Source organism: Varroa destructor, unplaced genomic scaffold (assembly GCF_002443255.2).
Source record: "Varroa destructor unplaced genomic scaffold, Vdes_3.0 BEIS01000007.1, whole genome shotgun sequence".
NCBI classification, from domain to species: Eukaryota; Metazoa; Arthropoda; class Arachnida; order Mesostigmata; family Varroidae; genus Varroa; species Varroa destructor.
Window position 1 is genome coordinate 33,686,381 of NW_019211460.1, and position 20,024 is coordinate 33,706,404.

Genomic DNA, 20,024 nt, shown 5'->3' on the forward strand with positions numbered 1-20,024 from the left:
TATATACTCTAAATAAACTAACCTCTCTGAGGCCTTCTAGTCATGTCTTCCTCGTCCATTTCCTCTACGTAGAATTGCGTAATATCGCCTGTTTTTTTCTTATCATCATTACCTCTTCCATGGAGCTGGCGAATGGGGGGCAAAGGTTCATCCGTTGTTGTCGCTCTCCTAGTAGTTGTATCTCTTGTGTCAGCATCTCTTTCCGCTCCCGCTACTGTGTACGCTGACCCTTCCTTTCTTTCTATTTTTATTTGCTTTCCCTGAACAGACTTGCACCCAGCAGCTTTCCCATATTTTTCCTGCATCTTCTCGGTCTGGCCGAGCTTTTCTTGGCATTACTTAGTCACGACAGCCCTTATTTTCATGTCGTTGTATTCGAGGCTCACACCAATGTCACGTCCTTTCATAGCACTCAATTGTGGGGGTTGGTAGGCTGGCGACAGTCGCTGTTCTTGTCTCGACAGCTGCTACGGTGTTTGCCGTCTTAGGTGTACGCTTCGCTCCTCTGGCCTATGCCTTTTTTGGAGGCGTATGGCGCTCTTCATCGCCGCCTGTCGTCGTCATCGCCACTTGTACTTTACCTAGCGCCTATCGCTGCAGCTGTTGTCTTTAAATATGTGGCGGTGTTTCCTGGTCTCGCTGTACTGCCAAATCCAATTGCTGCTCCATTTCACCGCTATCATTTTCATCAACTACTACGGTACTTGAGAAGAACGGTTGAGAGTCCTGTTGCTGCTGTTGTATATGCGATAGCTGTTCCGTTGAACCTGAGCTTGTTCGATCGTCGGTGCCTGCCTCGTTCCCGAGCTTCTCCCCCGTCGTCAGCGTCTGTCGTTGCTGCTGCTGATGGTGCTGCTCCTTGATGACTGGCGTCCGGTCGTCATTATGCCCTGGTATGTCTTTCTTGTCATCGCCGGTAACCTCATCGGGCGTAATGGACATGCCGTCACCGTATGGCGGGGGTGGCTCTTCCTGCTCGAATGCGGCGAGCACCGTATGATACGGTGGCGGGAGGTCCTCTGGCCCTAGGCCTACCGTTGCGAGCCTGTTGCAACAATTGTTGGCGCTGACGATGTGCGTGTCGAGGTGCACGAACGTCCCGTTCGATCGTACCACGTACAGCAACGCCTCGTCCGAGTCTGGAAGACAGACCCGTGGCTGCAGGGCATTTGTTGTTGTTGTCGTCGTCGTTGTTGTTGGTGGCGAGCCTCCGACAAGACCAGCACCGACCCCTACGCCGCCTTCCGGCGATGTGGTTGGACTTAGCCGGTGCGTGTCGAATAAACGCCGCGGCTGCGGAGGGTATTGCGAGTAGTCCTCGAAGATCGTCAGCATGTCGCCCGAATTGTCGGGACAGAACGCTGGCTGGGTGGGCGATGGTTGACAAGGGAAGCATCCCGCCGGCCGCTGCGACATTAAGGCACTGTTGTTGCGGAACGTGATAATTCCAAGCATGTCCGCCCATTGTGAACGAGCCAGCAGACGTTTGAACGCGAATCCGAGCCGAGTTAGGATGAGCGACACGAGTGTAGACGTGAAGATCATAAAACCAATGATGGCCATGATATCTATGAGGGCATACTGGAAATAGAATCTCTGCAGCACCACGGCCGTCACCCCAACCGACAGACTCAGCAGCATTCCGGCTGCTGCTACCCAGTACCAATTCATCTCTGACAGTTCAGTCCTCCTTCTCCTGCGAGGAGGCTCGCGTCAACGTTAAGTCAGTGTGTCTGCCTAAGTCTCGCTAGTATCTTTATATTGAGTCGAGTTGGACCACGTTGAGACCACGTTGGTTGGTTAACCTGGTGTCGAGGATCCAGGTCCAATGGCGAGATGTCTGCTATGTTACTAGTTTTCAATGACTAGCAACGGCCTAAGGAGAAAAGGGGCAAAAAAAAGAAGGATGATATTATATTAATAGGTTGTGGTACGCGAAACAGGCGAATTTGGGGTTTTGTTCTAACGCAACTAGTATAAGAATATGTACTACGCCAGGTCAAAGCTCCGATTCGATTGTTTGTCATTTGCAAATCCTATGTTTCGTGTCAGAAACAAAAAGTGGATTATGTAGATAAGACATACACTTACCTAGTAACTATAGTGATCTCCTTGAGCTATTGTATACACGGAGTAGCTTCGTGTTTCATAGCTTCCTATTACCGCTCGTGGTAACATTTACCGAAACAGTATTCTAATAGCATTAAATGTTAGGGAAAGACGGAATGATATGACCAACATCCTTCAATTTCACGACTAATTCTAATCAACTGAGCTTGTAATAGATGAAGAGAATTTGAATTTAAATATTTAATTAAACGAATTTACTTAGTTGAGCTAAATTATAAAATGAAGAAAAGTACTGAAAGTGTTACATTTCATTTCTACCAGATGCGACGTTTTAGTATAGATACTTAGGTCCTTAACTAATTTCCTTATTCAAATATGCGTATTTATCCTCGTAATAAGTTGAACAGTACTTTACATCAAAAGTAGGAACAGTCTAGCAATGCAGCTTATTTAGCACATTCAATAGTTACTTTCTTGTTTCTTCGTCTTCACAGACTCATGAAAAACGCTACGATTGTATGGCCTAGGCAAGATTAACTGTATCATTGAAATCCGAGAGTTCAATCCGCCGGCCTGAATACAACAGCATGTCTCGTAAAAGGTGCATCGAAGGATCGTTGCTGCTTCGAAGAGGGTTTCCTATTATCTGGATCGGTTTAATAATGTGTCGGCACCTAGCATGGTATTTGCGCAGCTCCTGCCACCGTCGAAGGTTGACAACTTTCTGAACCAGATTTTGGTCGCGCTGAAAACAGCAGCCCTAAATTGCGCGGTCAATGCTTGGGACCGATTGCGCAATTTAGGTATTTTTAGGCCAGAGTCGTGAACAACACTAAAGAATCGTTTAGTGGAACTGCGGGAACGCCTCTACATTGTCGCTACGTGCACCGAAAGCATGAGATTTAGTCGATACCCTTGTGCTCATCTATGCAACCGGCCGGCCTAATTTATCGGCAGTTCATTTCGTCTACTGCTTTACGCAGAAGAAAACCAACTATGAATGCCTCAGTGGTGGAGTCTGAGTGTTTTAAATTCATCGAATTAGGGCCCCATCCTATGTGTTTTAGAGAAGAATGCCATAGCTTCGTGTGGCTTTAGAATACGGTTTGTGGAGGCGTATGTGCGATCCAGTGAGAAGGAGTGCGCTCTGACCCTCGTGGAGAAGCTTGTTCGCGACCTACGGGTCGTGTCGAATCTTACTTTCAGCGCTCTCATCATCATGGCACGATATTTCAATACGAACCTGGGTCAGCCCATTCCAAGCCGGACTTTAGTCCTTCGAAATACACTGATAATGTATAATTGCAGAGTAATCAACCCCACGAAGACATTCAGCCACGTTTTTCAATTTTGCAGGAGGCTCGGCCACAGATATTTTTGCAATGCATGCCACTAAAGAAAAACTCAAGTACGCCGAACACAATCACTTTCTTCGTCAAAAAGGACAGCCTTTTAGTCATTCATTCTTGTCGGATTAGACTTCAATATGCCCTTCAGACCACTGCTTGGCTGGAGAACTAGACCTTTACTGCGTAAATTAGACTTGAAGAAGCTCTTAGAGCGGGCTTATGAATCTTCCCAGTACCAGATGCGATTGATGTCGAGCTCTATTCGCGTTATCTCGTCGACATTGTGCAAGCTTCGGTTTATCCAGTCCGCTCGGCACATATCGGCCTTTATTTGATTATAATTGCCACCTTACCTACCGTACCGAGATGTCTTTAGGCTACTGGCAGTACTACGATCGAAGTCACTGGCCGCAATGGTCGCCATGCTCTATCGTGAAATATATGCCACCCAACGCAAGAAATACCGAGAACAGCACGACGCGATTCCCATAAGATAGGCCGAGCATCAGTCATATAAATGGCTTGGTCCCCGCAGGCCTACATCGTACCCCATTGCTTCATTAGTGCTTACCGATCGTTTTAGTGGGATATTCTTCTGTAGTAACACTGTCCCCCACACAGATCACCGCGACGTGGGACGTATCTACAACGGGCACACATAAAAGATTAGGCCAAGAGTTCTGTATCCTGAAGGTAACTCAGGTGCTCGAAAGTTTATCCTGAAGGAAGACAACGGGACCAAACAGGATCTGGAATGAACACCTCAAGGCCGCCATAGGGCTAGCGCCGTTCTGAACGGCTTTCTTCTATAAATATCTTCGTCTCGTACCATTTTCGCTTCATTGGCTGGATGTACCGCTTCTCTTTGTCCCAAAAGCCGACAGACGTCACGGCGCAGGATCACGAAGGAGTGTTTCTTACAAACCTCTTTCGTATTTACTGACTAGAAGACTACGGTTATGAGTGCGGTACGAAAAAAATAATACGAATTTCGGAAACAGCATTCGATCGAAACGATATGGGAGGTCTTTCTTTCTGATATCAAATGACCCTTAAGCAGCCATCGGAAGTAAACCCACACAGTATATATGGACTTCAAAACCGCCTTTGACTCTATATCAAGATACCTAGCCTTAAGGTCCCTCTCTAATGTTGGAATTTCCGTGAATGTGCTTAATTTAATAGCAGCAATACTCCAAGAGAACAGGATTACAATCGATGATGGGTTTCGGACATGTTAGTGTTCTTCCAGACTACACATGTGGCCCAGGACGATAGCTTAAGCCCTGTCTTCTTTTCAATTTTGCTTAAATGCCTTCTGGGCATGATACGTAGCCCTAGAAATATGGTAAAGACTCTTCTCTATGCAGATGATTTAGTCATTCACGAAACAGTCGCTTCCACGTACAGCGAACCCCCAGGTTACATTCCGCTTCTTGAAATCGAAACTAATCGTCAATCTGACTAAAATTGGGGCAATGAGGTTCAAAGGAGGTGAAAGGGTGTGGCTCGTGACACACTATATTCTTGAGAGCGACCGCTAACATATCTTGATCGATTCACCTACCTAAAGTTGCTGATACTGTATAACGGCAAAAGTTTTTTTCAGCACATAACACAAAGATGCAAAAATGACTTAATAGCTTCGTCCTCAGTACTTAGATCATTCCTCTCATCGATCATTCCTCTTAGCCGTTTTGCAACTTTTCGATTTCATCGTTGCGCCCGTCGCTCGAGATGATCTCACAATTGAGGGTTTTGAGCATTTGAACCGAACAAAGGCTTGGAATCGCATCGAACAATCCGTAACAGGCGTGTCTACCTCCTGGCGGCGATGCCACTATCCACTGAAAACCTCCGTCGCCATTTCAACCTATTAGAAACTCTACCACTACAAAAAGCCTGAAATGGAAAGCCTAAAATGGCTTCGAAAGTTCAATCACGAATTCTGTCGAACGGGGAGGCCATGACAGACAAGACTTAGGAAGGACTTCGCCAGTTTAACAGTGACGCAATATTCAGTGCCCGGCCTTCATCATCTTGTTTAACAAAAAAAAAAAAAAAAAAAAACAGAGTTTCAGGAAACCGATGAGCATTGTCTTTGTACGAAGTGAAGGCAACCTTGTGATATGTATCAAAATTTGTGAATAGATCACAATTCTCGCCGCCCGCAAATTCAATCGATAGCCAGTCTGGCTCGTTAACAGGACAAACGGTGGTAGTGTATCATGGTGTATAATGTATAATGCCATAACTGGTACACAACAACATGAACCATAGGTGGACTATTTCATAAATATTTCGATGACATTAGTTTTAACCCGACTCATGAATCTCGCAAACGTATACCGTATGATATCATGTAAACCCTAGTGTGCTTAGCGTGTTATAAATGTATATTTCAAGTGCGTATATAAATTTAAATTTATTGACAATTTGATCAAAATTAATTTCCATCCGCATCCTCTGTTTTAGGATGGCAGTACGGTTAGTTACCCCATTCCCAACAAAAACAACAGGCTCTCGTCTTCAGTGCATTTGGCAGCCTTATATGAAAATACAAAAAAAACTGTATACGTTTATGTATATAAAGACCTGCAGCATTGTCTATCAACAGCTAGTAATTTGTATGTACAATACGTGATTCTAGATTATGCAGCGCATACGTCTCTCTAACCAAATTACCAAATTGTTACGAGTTCTATGACCTTGAGTGGGCAGAGGGGAACAAGACTGATGTGCATTTTCTTGTAGGTGGCCTTATCTGAATAAAATCCGCCTGCTAGAGGGAAACGGACCAGGGTGCTTAAACAGCGGCAATTCCGCTTAACTCTCGCTAGATTAAGCCAAAACTTGGCTCATAAGAAAAAGGGTTATGCACGACGCGGTAAGTCAAAAAGGCAGGCAAAAGGAGAAAGAAAGCTACTCTCGTACCTCACAATACAACAGCGGCTATGCACTGCAGATTGGCATTACATACAGGAAGCCGGTATACAGTTCAGTCGCACGCCAAAAAACTTTTTATGGCCATTGGTACTATTTGTAATGCGCGATAGATACCGGCCATGCAGTAGTCATAGCAGCATCCGAGGTAGTAGAGGCAGTAAAGCGTAAGCCGGAAATGCTCTAGTACAAATACATACATTAGAGCGTAAGAGGTCAAACCGTGAGCGGTTAACCTTACGAGTGCCAAATGAAGGTGCGCTAGGGAAACAACCGTCTAGCAATCTAGTAAAGCACAATTGAGCTCACTGCCTCAAACCAAACCTGTTGGCCCTGTTTCACCTGATCACTCGTGCTTAATATATACACCCCTATACGAATAGCATACCTGACTGCAACATGTTTGCAGGTACGGCTTTTTCCAGTTTAGCGTTGCCGTGTACGGCCATGTCACCCCCAAATCCCTCCGCGTCCTGGTATAGAAATGCGTAGGAAGGAACGAAAAAGGCCTATAAGAGAGTAGCTCGCGGCAGGTAGTGCCAATAGCAGCAAGAACGATGGCTGTCACCTAACTGGAAATAGAAGACGACTAATAACAACAACAGCCACAGTCTCTGTTTCGCCGTTTGTTCATTCGCTAATTCGTTTGTCCAAAGCCCTGCATTCCCCCATGTTCATCAGCTGGCCAGAGAACGAACCCCATTTGCCTCGTCAGTCTTCAAGGGGGCCCTGATACGTCGCCGGCATGCTCTAAGTCGTCGAAGCTCCAGTAACAAAACGGGGGGGCACAATATTGCCTGCTTGCCTGCAGCCTAACGGAATACGCACATATAGGTATTTATGTGTTATGTTGCAATCTGTGTTGTGACGCATGAGGTAACGTATGTTTGTATGTGCGTGGATCATTAGTGTAACGTGGCATTATTCATCTTTATGCTTGTGCGCCCATTTTCGCGTGCTGCTTGTCCATCGTTGGGCTTCTTCGATTATTGCGTGTGCACCACGTAGTGTACTGCATAGCAGGTAGTCAGCCGCATGTTTGCATTGAAGCCATAGCAGCGTTACCTACCCTTTGCTCATCCACAGTTTTCCCTTCTCAAGAGGCAAGAACGTCAGAGCCAGTGATATCTGTGTGTTGTCATCACGTAAAATATATTACAGTAGGCGATAGGACCCCTACCCGTATATACTGCTGTAGGGTGTAGCCCTAAGCTCATTCCTGTGGCTGCGTACACGCTTACCGTATGGACATACATATATTGCTGCGTACGGAGAAAGGCGGATTTCGCAATAATGATCTCTTACGCTGCTTTCGCTACAAAACATAAGCTAAGGTCAGACCGAACGTGGGAACGGATAAGCAAGGTCATGGTGAGAGGAAACAAGCAATAAAATAAGATAAGGCACCTTGAACACCAAGATAAGGGCATTCATGATAGATGGCGATTCTATGAGAAGCAGGAAAAAAAAGCAACAGGAAACCACTGAATCCACTGAAAGCTGAGGACGTTTTGCTAGCATTGCTGTCCTGGATCTCTGCTGAGCCACTGAATGAATTGTCAAAAGAAGCTTGCATACTTGCTACGTGTAGTAAACGAAGTCTTAGAGCTCACTTCCTAGACGTGTTTCTACTTCGAGAGGACCGTTGTGGATTCCGCTTGCGGGAACTTCATCTAATGGCCGTCTCTGTTCGTCATAAGCGTCCATTTGATTCGGTACTCGTAGCCATCCGTTTGACAGTCCGTCCTCCTAGGCCTTTATATATCTCAGTGGTATAATTAAGCAGATAATCGGAATTATGGCACAACGTGTCAGCTGTAAATGTACTGACGTAACAGTCGTAAGAGACGTTTCAGTACTGGCTGAAAGGAGATGATTTTTCGCCTTTTCTTTTTTGCTTATTTGATCTTTCCACTGCTGTTCTGTAGTAGTTCTCCCATGATAAAGCATCTCAATAGTAAAGACAGGTGGGCATACTAGAAGCCACCGACTCATTTCAGTGTTAATTTTCTACGACAAAGGCCTTATAGGCCTCTAATTAATATACTCGTAAAAATAACTGGATTTTTTTGTCCTGCCAAACTTTTCTAAAGGGTGTGATTCTTAACTTCTGCGATCGTATTTCGCAGCCTTCATTTACTATAATCAAGTGCATTGAAATCTTTGCCTTAATAGGAAAATTGAGAGTTTTGCCGTAGCTAAATAATTCAACTAGAACTATAACTGCTTTCCATTCAATTGCACTCCTGTCTAACTGCCAGTCGTAATACAAAGCCTCGAAGACGGTAAACTTTCCTTTAAATAAAGAATATACGAAGCCTAAAGTCAATATATGCTTCTATACGCTGATTCGAGAAGGGTATCCGATCACAGATCTTCGAGACGAGGCGAGCCGATCGGCAACGTTTAAACTTGAAATAGGCAAATGCGTTTTGCTTATGCGAATGATGGCTTGGTCGGACGTGGACACTACAAATAACGAACTATGAATTAACGAAGTCACTGAATTTCGTTGACGAAGACTCTAAGAGACGGAAGCATTTTTTAAGGCTGCAGAATTCAGAAACAATAAAGAATGGTACAAAATGTTGAAGGGCTTGTCGAAGCCCGTAAGGAACACGCTATTATTATTATTATAAATCCTTGCTGTAGCGTTGGATGGTGTAAGCACAGTGACGCGCTGTTGTAGGTAGTATTATAATTACCTATTATTAATTAATATAATTATTGTGGGTAATAAGCAGGAAAGCAGCAATATTTTAGATAAACCTTCGTAATTTCTAGAGAACTAGCAACGTCAAAGTAAGAAAATCCTAAGTAACGTTGCCAATTCGTATATTGTTGCAACACACATAGTACTTGCATTGATAGGAACCCGTACTAGTACATATGAGAGCGTGATTTTCGACTGATTCGGGAAACTGCTGTTGTTAGACATATCATCCTCCACTTCTTGTCCGTCAGGCCCTCCATTCGTTGCGGTAAGGATCGACAGCGGATTTTTGAAAATCGGTCAAGTCCTTTTGCAGTCCGTGGTGCGCCTGTTGTCGTTAATGTTGCGCTTGTATATAAATGTGTTGTACCGACGCAACACGACTGGCACCTCCAGATTCTCAGACACATATCGCGACCACGAGTCCATGGCTGTCCATGAAAACACATGTACATATACCTATCTTTGTGACAAAATCCGGACACTACAATATCTTGAGGGTTTTACGAGTACTGTTTACCGAGCTTCTGTGAACGAGGCCAGTTCGTAGGCAGTTGTGAGCTCAACTGACTCGCTTTTCTTTTGGCGAATCGCTCAACCTCGTCCATTTCAGTCTTCTCTTGCTTGGTTAGTAACCTCACTAGCAGGGCTTTACTTGTCGACTTCATCGACGAAGCAGCCCACAGACATTTATAATTTCACGAAGCATTTCTGAGGCTTACTCCGCTCTAGCCATCTCTGAAGAAGATCCACGAGTGCTCGCTAAGGGATAGGAAAAATGAACGACGGAAGAACGGAAAGCTGTAGCGGCTGATTTAATTTTCTCTGCGCTTTGCTGCGACAGGTTATACTTATTCCTATTTTTTCGAATGATGGAACATCTCAGAAAAAGAAGAGCCCCTGGCCGCTTTGGGAGCAGCAGCAACGGCTAGTCGGTGTAGCTATGCTGCCTATGTCACAAAGCCATTTACCGGAATAGGAGTAGAGTCTGCACCAGATGCTTGCACCCTAACCATTAATACTATACTACTACAATATCAAAACTACGCGGAGCATAAGCTCGTTAGTACGTAACGTTCGAAGCACAAAAACGGGGCAGTGCAACGAAAAAACGAGAAGTAGGAAGCCGGGTCACAGTGTAAGACGAAAATGAAGGAGATATATTGCAGAAAAAAGCCCTCTTAGGTCCCAGTGGAATCATTCCTTCTTCTTGCTATTTTTCCTAATCGAACAGAAGCGCGTACACCGAAATCGCACGATACCACGCGATAAAACAATGTCACGATTATTTAAAATTCACAGACATGACAAAATTGTGGTGCGTATAGCCGTATCGTAGGATCGATTGGTCACATCATCATAATCCGGTAAAAATAATTAATACGTGATAGGCGTCCTGAATAAGGCTATAATAGAAGCTGATAGGTAAGAGCTTTCGACGCCAGTTTATCTTCAACAACCTTTTTTGTTATGCTTCTTGCATTCAGCTTTACGATGTGCTACGCCATGAGTCATCTTCTCTCTTCTATCTAATACAGTATTACCTCCAAAGATAAAAATAGCATTGATATTTTTATTTCCAATATTGTGTTAATGGGAATTATCGTAGCCAGCTTTTATTGCCTCTTTCAATTTGTACATCTATTCGTGGCACTCTGCGAGTGCCGGCATGAATGGGCTCTATTTTTTATCGGGGTATTTGTAGTACTCCTTTCAGACAAAACCACAAGCTCAGCATGGTGGGGTGGGGCGTGGGGGCAGATTCCACTTCAAAAATATTGGTTACGATATGTTACTGTTCGATGTCCTCATACAAAACAACATCCGGCAATAGTATGGACTAAAGGAATCAACAGTTTATGTTACTACAGGTTATCAAGCACCTTCCGGAAATATTTAGAACAGAGTATACAGTGATTAAATTCAAGGGGCCAAAGATCACTTTACTTTTTCTGACATTGCTTATAATTTAATAAGTACACGCCTGCGAATGGTCTGTGGTCGGTCTTGGCCTTACATCAAAATCACACCTGTGAGCAACGCCTCTGCCGTATCAAACTTCATCTACTTATATTTATTTAATTTGTCTACTTATTTAAAGCGAACGATGACAATTTATTGCTGGCTCAAAGGTGCGTAGGACATATATATATTCACAACGATGCTTATTGTTGTCTCGGTTCCGTTTGGACTCAATACAGCGGTAATAGTTGCTGAATTAAATCTGTCTGATATTGTCGATGGTCTGTTGGGAGCTAGCGCAAAAGAAATCGGAACTTATCTGCTCTAAATCTAAATCGGCTGACTCACACCTGCAGCCATTTTGAGGGTTGCGTTTCTTGGAATGGCACGACCGCGAGTACGACGATGATTCACTGCACGGCCTCTTCTACCCAGAAGCGACTACTGCTACTATCTATCGCGCTTTCTTTGCGCCGCTTCTAGTCGGAACAGCGGTCCCCAGACATGGTACCTACAACAATAGGTACGACGACCTCCTTCTTCGTGAGAAGTTGATAGTACCGGCAATAATGGCAGCAACAGAGGTATTTGACCCTTCTTTCGTTTCGTTATTCTAAGGAAGTGCTTCTCAGTAGCCGGCTGTCGGAATGGCGCTGCTCGACTACTTGGATTTGTGACAAAATCAACAGAGCGATATAACAGACAGCGGGAAGCAGGCAAACGAACGAGTATTCCCACGTCGTTCTCCCAGGCGAGGGAAAGAAAACTAAGAAAGGTGCGGCCTGCTGAACGGGCAGATAGGCTAACATACAGTACAGGCTTTGTTGGCTCATTTTCGGTGGATTCGGATGGACTGAATGGAGGTGTTGTTCTGGCACTTCTCCAAAGCTATCTATGATGATGCGCAGTCACTCAAGAAAACGGTCCGGCAACTAACGGGCCGTCACGCAGGAACGGAAATTGAAAATAGGGAAAAAAGCAAGCGACGGAAAAACGAACTCTGTGAGTAAGTGAGCGAGAATTGCCTCCGTACTACTATCGATGCTGCTAGTTATAGGCGGTTTACGTTGCGGGGCGACTAGAGAGCAGACAGCAGGTACAAATATATTGAACACAGTGGTTCGGACAAACAGCGATATATAGATATACACATACTCAGAGTGACTACGTTCGATATATGAACTTGCGATAGAGCTTGTGTCGCATCACAAAATAGCTGTTCGTTATAAACCACAGTATTGTGTACGTTACTGAGTCTGTCGTGGCTAATGCCGCTTGGACTATTTACATTTGCCAAAATCGCGGTCGTTTTTGATATCGAGCCGATATCACGGCAACACTGAAATTCTATACAAGTCCTTGTACCCTTACATGTCGTTCATAGCAATCTCTCGTGAGGAAGTCGCCATTTGTAAAACTGGTGACTCACTTTTACTGTACCTCAAGCCAAGGTCAAATAATAACAACGTATTTATTTGAAATAAAATTGTGCGACTGCACACGCCACAGGTCGAACGATCGGGACGTAAGATCCTTATCGGATCTACTGTTATCGTCGATTGAGCTTAACTTGAGCTTGCCATAGAGGTAACGGTTGTCTGATTGCACTATAGTTTCTATATTAACCTTTTGTGCAAATGAGCACAATCCTGAAAGATACAATAACAAAATAGTATTAAAAGCGCTTGATATGGGGCCTACTAATTGTTCTGTGGCCTGCATAACCTAAAGTGCGTCTCATGCTTACTACGGCTGGTTGGAGCAGCCGTGGGGTGCACCTTCTGCATTTCAACTATTGATACAGCAAGTACTAACTTAGAATCATAAACAGTGCAAGGTATGAACTTCAGCGGTAACTTCACATAGTAAACGTCCACATAGCATGGCAAACATCTGGAAATAAGGCTTAACAGGAATTATAAATCTTCTAAAAGAAGGATCATAATATATATATATATATATGGATTCATGGAATTTCATACGTATAAAGGCGTGAATATTTTTTTTCTACAATAGAAAACGATTGGCCCGCAATTGTAGAGGTCAGCATTCGTGTGTCGAGTACTACGGTGCCGTGTAGAGTGTCAATGGAGGCCTAGGTGAAGGCGCTCATTTACGACCATCATCGACCTGTTTCCTTTGGCCACTCCTGACCATTCTTCTCTCGAGCAGGACAGCGATGACGATCAGGATGCTGATGACAGTGATGTACTATGATATGGAAAACGACCCTAGATCAGTCCCGAGCTTGGTTCTTGCTTGACCCACTTATGCACAGTACTGGGAAGAAGATGTTGCCGTGCGAAAGCTAAAAAGGAGAGTGAAAACTTACATGCGATCTAAGCTAAAAAACAAAACGACTGACGGGCGATCAGTCAATGGAATTATGTTTCGCTCGGGCCGCGACGAGGTGGGGATCCCCTTTATTCTGGCGGTAGCGGCAGTAGGGATGATTATGCAGCGGGTGGCTGCTCCATAAATCTAGCGGTCCCTATCTTTCTCTAACTGTTCTTTGCCTCTCCAAACAAACTATTTGCCACATAGCCTTCTTTTCTGGGAGAGTAGAAACCCGCATCAAGCTCTTCTCTAAAATTTTCCCTGTGAGCCTTCTGTCACGGCTGGTGACGGAGGTCATTGTGCCTCTTATCCTCCGATGCGCTTATGCACATGTACGCAAGCGGGAGACAAGGAAGGATTTTCTCGTACGCCGGAGGTGAGGGTGTAGGGACGGCTGCCATTACGTTCAAATTCCCCACCACCTACCCGGTGCTTCGCTTTCTAGCTTCTCTGACCGCTCTAACATTGAATTCCGTCTCGTCTAACTACTCCATTTCGTTCCCAAACTTATTGCTGCCGCTGCCTCCGCTAGTCGTTGAGTAGACGAGCGACAACGCGGGCAACCATGCAGTGGCGAGCAACGAAAGCAGTGAATGTAGACTGTTTCGACGTTTTGCACTAGTCGTTCGTCCGCTGTCCGCTCGAGGCCATGCAGCTACTGCGCCTGGTCGTGCTGCCCCTGCTCAGGCTTCCGTTAAGTTGACACTACAACCCCCAAAAAATAACGTCCACCGCTACCACCAGCACGTGCTTCTATGGTTGCTTTCATTCTTTGCCACTGACTTCCAAATGAGGCTGGAACCTGGAAATGACCATGGTAGGTGTGTATGGCTCTGGCCCTCCCGAGCCCCTCCGTCTCCATAGGCATTTTATCCGCTTTTCAAGTTCGTCCTGTTTTTGACAAAAACCGACCGGGTATATAAATATTGGATTTGGATAGATGGGCGGAATGAAAAAACGCGCAAGAAGTAGCTGCATATATGGTTTGGGCCCATATCTCCTAAGCTCTTGATCTCAATAAGGTAAAGTCTTAGCGAATACATGTGATGCAGTACTGACTGTTCTTTCCCATTAGCCTTTGCATTAATAGAACTCCAACAACTTCCACAATGGCCCAGGTTGTGAATAGAGACCGATTTCTCTCTTGTCTACCGTAAAAACCATCTACAAGACAGAACATGATGTCTGTATTCCAATGTGAGCTGGTCTTCTTGTACGCACTGTTGCTTGTCTTCTTCCTCTTTCATTCATTCATTTTTCTTCCACCTATCATTTTGATTCTAACCTAGGCCTGAGGCTCTTCTGAAGCTTTCCTAGAAGATCACGCGATGGCTCATAGCCAAAGCTAGGCAATCGTTGGTTACACTTTTTTGACAACGCTTAAGCTGTACACCCCTGTCAAACCTAAACGTTGAATGATTACTACTACAGACGTCAATTTAGTTTCCAACAGACTGTATAGTGACCCCTCTAAAGTAACTAGATAATTATAAACGTAAATCCACTACATACTTATTTCCGCATATACAAATAATTGTAGCGGTTAGCGCGCTATGGTAAGTTTTCGACGCAATTTTCGTTGACCATGCACGAATAGGGCGGAAACGAGAAACGGTCACTTTATAAACATCTCGATCATATAGATTGTCAACTTAGCCCAGCCTGTCGATGATACAGTCGTCAGCGATGTTTACGATGTGCGCGTCATAGAAACCATAGTAACTAGCGAAACATTTACGCTGGTGGTGTGATCTGATCAGTTGCTTCCGTCCAGCATGGCATTATAACTGTGGGTTGAACAATTTATTCAGTAGCGATGGTACGTACCTTCGATAAGATTATTTGGACGTCTCTTTACACCCTAAAGCTATGTTTTGTTTACCCTGTAAGCATAACATATATAGACACTGAATAACGTATCTTTTAAGTTCAATTGCTAACAAGAACCATTCTTGGAACAGCAGAACGTGGCGCAATGTTACAGATTTCAAATGCATATACTATTGCCCGCGAAAATTAAACATTGTTTGACCGTTCATATTGCGTGCTAACCGGTGAGTCTATACGTATTTGTTCATACATTCAATTGCCTCTAATCATTGGGTACTTCACCCCGAGAAAGCACTCACAGGCGGTCGTTGTTCATCTCCCCTAACTGCGCGGTGTTTTGCAGCCCTTCTGGCTGAAATAATTTCGGTGTTTTTGTTGCTAATTTTCGGCGCAAAAAGTAATCGTATTAATGGGAACTGCCCTAATCTCTCCATCGAAAACACCTCCTTCTTGCCGTTCTTATCACACATAAAAAACATACTGAACCTTTGCTTCTAATAAGAGATTTGTAAGGTAAAGCAGACTGGCGGGCATGCGTGGGGTAGCCAATCGACTTCGATGTGGTCTGCAGAGGCGCCAGCCGTAGGGACGTATGACATACTCCCTAACGGTTGCTGGTGTAGCTATTGTTATTAATTACGCTGGTACTAGTAGTAAGTAGTAGTAAGGGTATAAACATCGGCAGCCTCGTGTTCTCGTCACACCATTGACCGGTAAACCCGGTAAACACCATTGACAAGAACACGAGGCTGGCGATAGCTGAGTTAAACTACTTCCTCCGAAGCTGTCTCAGCAAGACTGGTTACTATCAGGACTCGACCGCAGTCGTCTGCCATTTTTCCTGATTCACTTGTTCCGCTGCAACCGCCAAACTCTTGGTAGCCGTCGGGACTCTTCCTCATGTCTGTTTATGTGGATTAATGCTAAGCGCACTCGGGTGGTGCTACCATGTGTCCGTTGTGGCCCATGTTAAAGTATGTGTATATATTAAACCGATATATATGTGTTCTTGACTGTGGTCACTTCGATCCAGCCCGTGCATTTGTTCGTTACACCGACAGCAGCGCAGTTCTCTGTTGGCGTGCCGTTTTGTCGGATGCCGGTGTATGATCCAGCCAAACTCCCACAGGAGCTACTCAACCAGGCCACACAGAAGGATAGAAAGACCTGCTGCTGGCCTCCGGACAGACATGGATGCTGTGAGAGGAAATGATATTGGAACATATTTATGATTTTCCCCAACCGCTATCATACCCTGTCTGGCGTAATGTACGCTAACAGTTTGGTACCATGTAGCGACCTCATAGCCCACAACCCCTCAACTATTCTCCCTCTCGCCAGGTTGAACTCCACTTTACCCTGCTTCCCTAACGCATCGCTCTTTCCAGCAAGCTTCACGTCTATAGCGTAGCCGATGAACGAACCCATCAGCTTGTATCCTTTGCTTCATAGTCTAATATTCAATCCTTCATAATCCTATGCTGCATTCTATTAACCGCCTTCGATGCGTCTGTAAACATTCCGTTCGGCCTCTCGTCGTTATACCTTCGGCTCTGCTTCACAGAGTTCTGCTCTTCCTCTCGCCTTCCTATGATCCCTTCTTTATCTTTTGGTTCCTGCCCAAAGGTGACTCGTGCACACACACACACGGTACATTCTGGGGACCACATACACACCAGTCGGCTAACCGTGTCGCTGCGGGAGACCACAGATCCTTAAATGAGGAGGCTCGACACATCGACACATTTTTTCCCAGTTCTTTCTATCGCATACTTTACTATTCTATCACACTTACTCTATCTCTTTATTTTCTATGTGATTGCTTACTCTGCTCTATCGTAGTAGAAGCCTCTGCAATCTAGTGCTCATTACACAGCGTTACGTACGGCGATTGCCCACTACTGCAGCGTTGATATACTAACCATAGTTGCGCATTGGATTATCGTTTGTCGGCATGGACGTTGTTAGCTTGCAGCGATCAATGTGAGGTAGTCCTTAGATATTTGCTAGGTCGTATGGCGGTAGGGACGAGTGCTAGCGGGTGATCAGCACATGGGTAGATAACCATCAGTGCATCGTCCAATCCTTTTCACTGTCGTTGTCCCTAAATCTATCTTGTGCCGAACCTCCACCTTCTATGATACAGGGCATTATGCGCACGTGGCACCATAAATGAATGCCCTTACCTGATATTGGTTGCCCATGCAGTTCCTAAATTTGGTAAATATTGCTTTCGGTGCTCTCCCAATGAGACAAATTATGATCTGGCACTTGCCTTGTAAGTCTTTTCTTTCTTCTACACTCTTCCACTCATTCGTTGTCTCTCTTCATGTAACACCAGCTAACTATCTGACTGCGTATATGATCTACCACCTTCATAGCCTAAATCTTTGACTATGAAGGCATTAGATCTTCAAATGAAGCGCGCTGGCCTGTAGCATTTACGTTTCGTTGTTCCTTCACGTTGCGGAGTACTGTGCGTGCTACTACAACGGGATTCACATGGCCGAGTGTATAACGACCACGACGGCAACAGAAACAACTGCTGTTTAACGTCAACTCAGCGATGACGTTCGTTGGCTTAGCGCGATCGGCTTGTCAGCAAACAAGTGAGCGGCAAGTAGTATTATTTGTAGGCCAATCGGGCACGCATGGCGGTGTGGCTGGTACAAGCGGCCAAGATGGGCCGGGAGTCCGACGCGTGACCACGACGAGCAAATAGTACCCTCCATTGCTTGTGCTTGTGGCGCGCAGACGCACTGAAGGGAAAGACAAAGGAACGAGTGATAGAATGTCGATTAAGCCGGAGGCTAGATATGTTCGGCCGTCATTAGCTGCTTCTGGTTGGCCTATTCAATTCGTTAGTCCGTTATTTAGGTGAAATCAAAGGACGTTTGCGTGCCTGCCTACAGAACTATCGTTTGTGTCATCCCTTCACTGTGTATACTGTTACTGCTGTTGCTGGCATCACTATATCTGTTGTCGGCAACCTTAGTCGAATGCCACTTCCAGCGTTACCATGACCACGTGGTGTTATAGTAACAGAAGTAATAAGTAGTAAAGAAGAGGGAAACGACGCTCAGATACAAGATGGTGGTCAAAAAATAAAGGACAGACGATGAGTCCTTGTCTAGCAGGACTAGGGATGATAAATAGGCCAAGCCTTGGTATGTGCAAGATGATGACCCGGTGAGAAGACAAATACAGAACCGAAACGGTAGCTCGAGCTACAAAAATCAGTTCTGATAGCTGCAGTGGCGAAAGGTAAACGATGTTGTCATGGCAACATGTAGACCTGTTGCAGCAGCAAGTAAACATGGTGTCTATAACTTCTGCAACATAACCGCACTGATTTGTTGTCGCAATTAATGTCACTTCAAGAAAATATTAAAAAAACTGATGAAAACGAATTTGGGAACAGATTAAAAAGCGTATGTTTTCTGATGTTATCAACTTGAGCCCTGAAAAGTTTAGAATAATTTTAAAAACTCATTAGAGAGCGACATTGCATTTTATAATTTCTTAAGTACCTATCGTTACTACCATGGTGCAGTGCTCGCGGTGTAGTTCTTAACTTGTTTTTTCTAACTTAATTAGTGATAGTACAGAGGCGATTATGATCTTGTCAACAGACGTGTGATCGAGACGTTTTATAGCCCGAATTTGAGATATAACTCGAATTAGCTATGTCGAATCTGCCCATCCTATATTAAGGCAAATTGACAGCCATTATTTATTTGGTTTTACCTCATATAATACGTTTGAAAGATATCATTAGAAGGATTAAACGGAAGCATTAGATTACGCTCTCTATTTGAAACGCTACACGGAGTCACATGAACCCATTTCTGGGTTGAAGGACTCAGGTAGACTTACAAAAAGTGCTTAATTTAAAAATAGGCTAAGAATTACAAAAAAACTAAATCTACGATTGGAATCGATGATTTCTCGACTACAAGCCCGCTTTTTCCTCTAACACTAGGCTAGCACGCTGCCATACTCTTCGTGTGTACACTTTGATTGAACGCTTCCGCCCCACGAAACCTATTGTCTAAAACAGCTTTCAATTTCTACTCCATATATCTCAGCTGTATGGTCAACGTTCTTACGTATTTGCGTAATATATCTCCACCGAACTCTTCTTCGGCAGAGATATTTTTCGTCGAAGCTCCGTTTTATCATTCCTTGATGTACCTAATACTAGATATTTTGACGTAAAAAAGAGCACGTTGTGCCAGCTTGACAGTGATTAATAAATACACATTACAGGTCCCAGCCACCAATCCCGTCTCCCCCTTGTTTTAGTCGCTAGCTTGCTCGTGTGTGGTTTGCCACTGGCGGAAAACTGTCTCCTTGCCTACAAGGTCAGAAAAGCCGACCCACCGATCTGCGAAACATGTGGGTGAGCGAGCGAACAATTCTGCGATAGGATCGCAGGGTTACTTCGCCTTCCTTGGCTACGTCGTCCAACATCGGGAGGCGTTGGGTACGAACGAGAAACAGGAAGCAGGAGCCAGTCGAAATTATTGCAGGAGCTTGAGGATAAATTAACCTGCTATGGTCGAATAGAAGGGGATGACTACCACAGCAAATAGCTAGTCTTCGAGTGAAAGGAAGTTCATATAGTTAGATATCAAGCGAACCGAGCGCCCACTGCCGCAGCAGCAGCAGCCTGCTGACTGATACCGACCTATCAGACTCAGTCTCTTCCGTAAACCAAAGCATGCCATCCTCAAGGTTGCGACGTTAGCTGTCTAGGCATAGCAGCATCAGCAAGTATCAGATATAACAAACCCCACACTTCTATCGTGCGCTGCATG

At 44.7% G+C, this 20,024-nt stretch overlaps 1 protein-coding gene across 3 annotated transcripts in view; it reads right to left on the minus strand.

Annotated features, from left to right (window-relative positions):
- Positions 1-26: 26 nt before the first annotated feature.
- Positions 27-20,024, minus strand: part of LOC111254293 (uncharacterized) — a 46,176-nt gene continuing 26,178 nt past the window's right edge. For all 3 annotated transcript variants that reach the window (XM_086975692.1, XM_022814990.2, XM_086975693.1), the window contains one exon: positions 27-1,876. In XM_086975692.1, the coding sequence (XP_086831818.1) occupies positions 610-1,671 (1,062 nt within the window). In that variant the 5' untranslated portion in view covers positions 1,672-1,876 and the 3' untranslated portion in view covers positions 27-609. The remainder of the gene's footprint in view (positions 1,877-20,024) is intronic.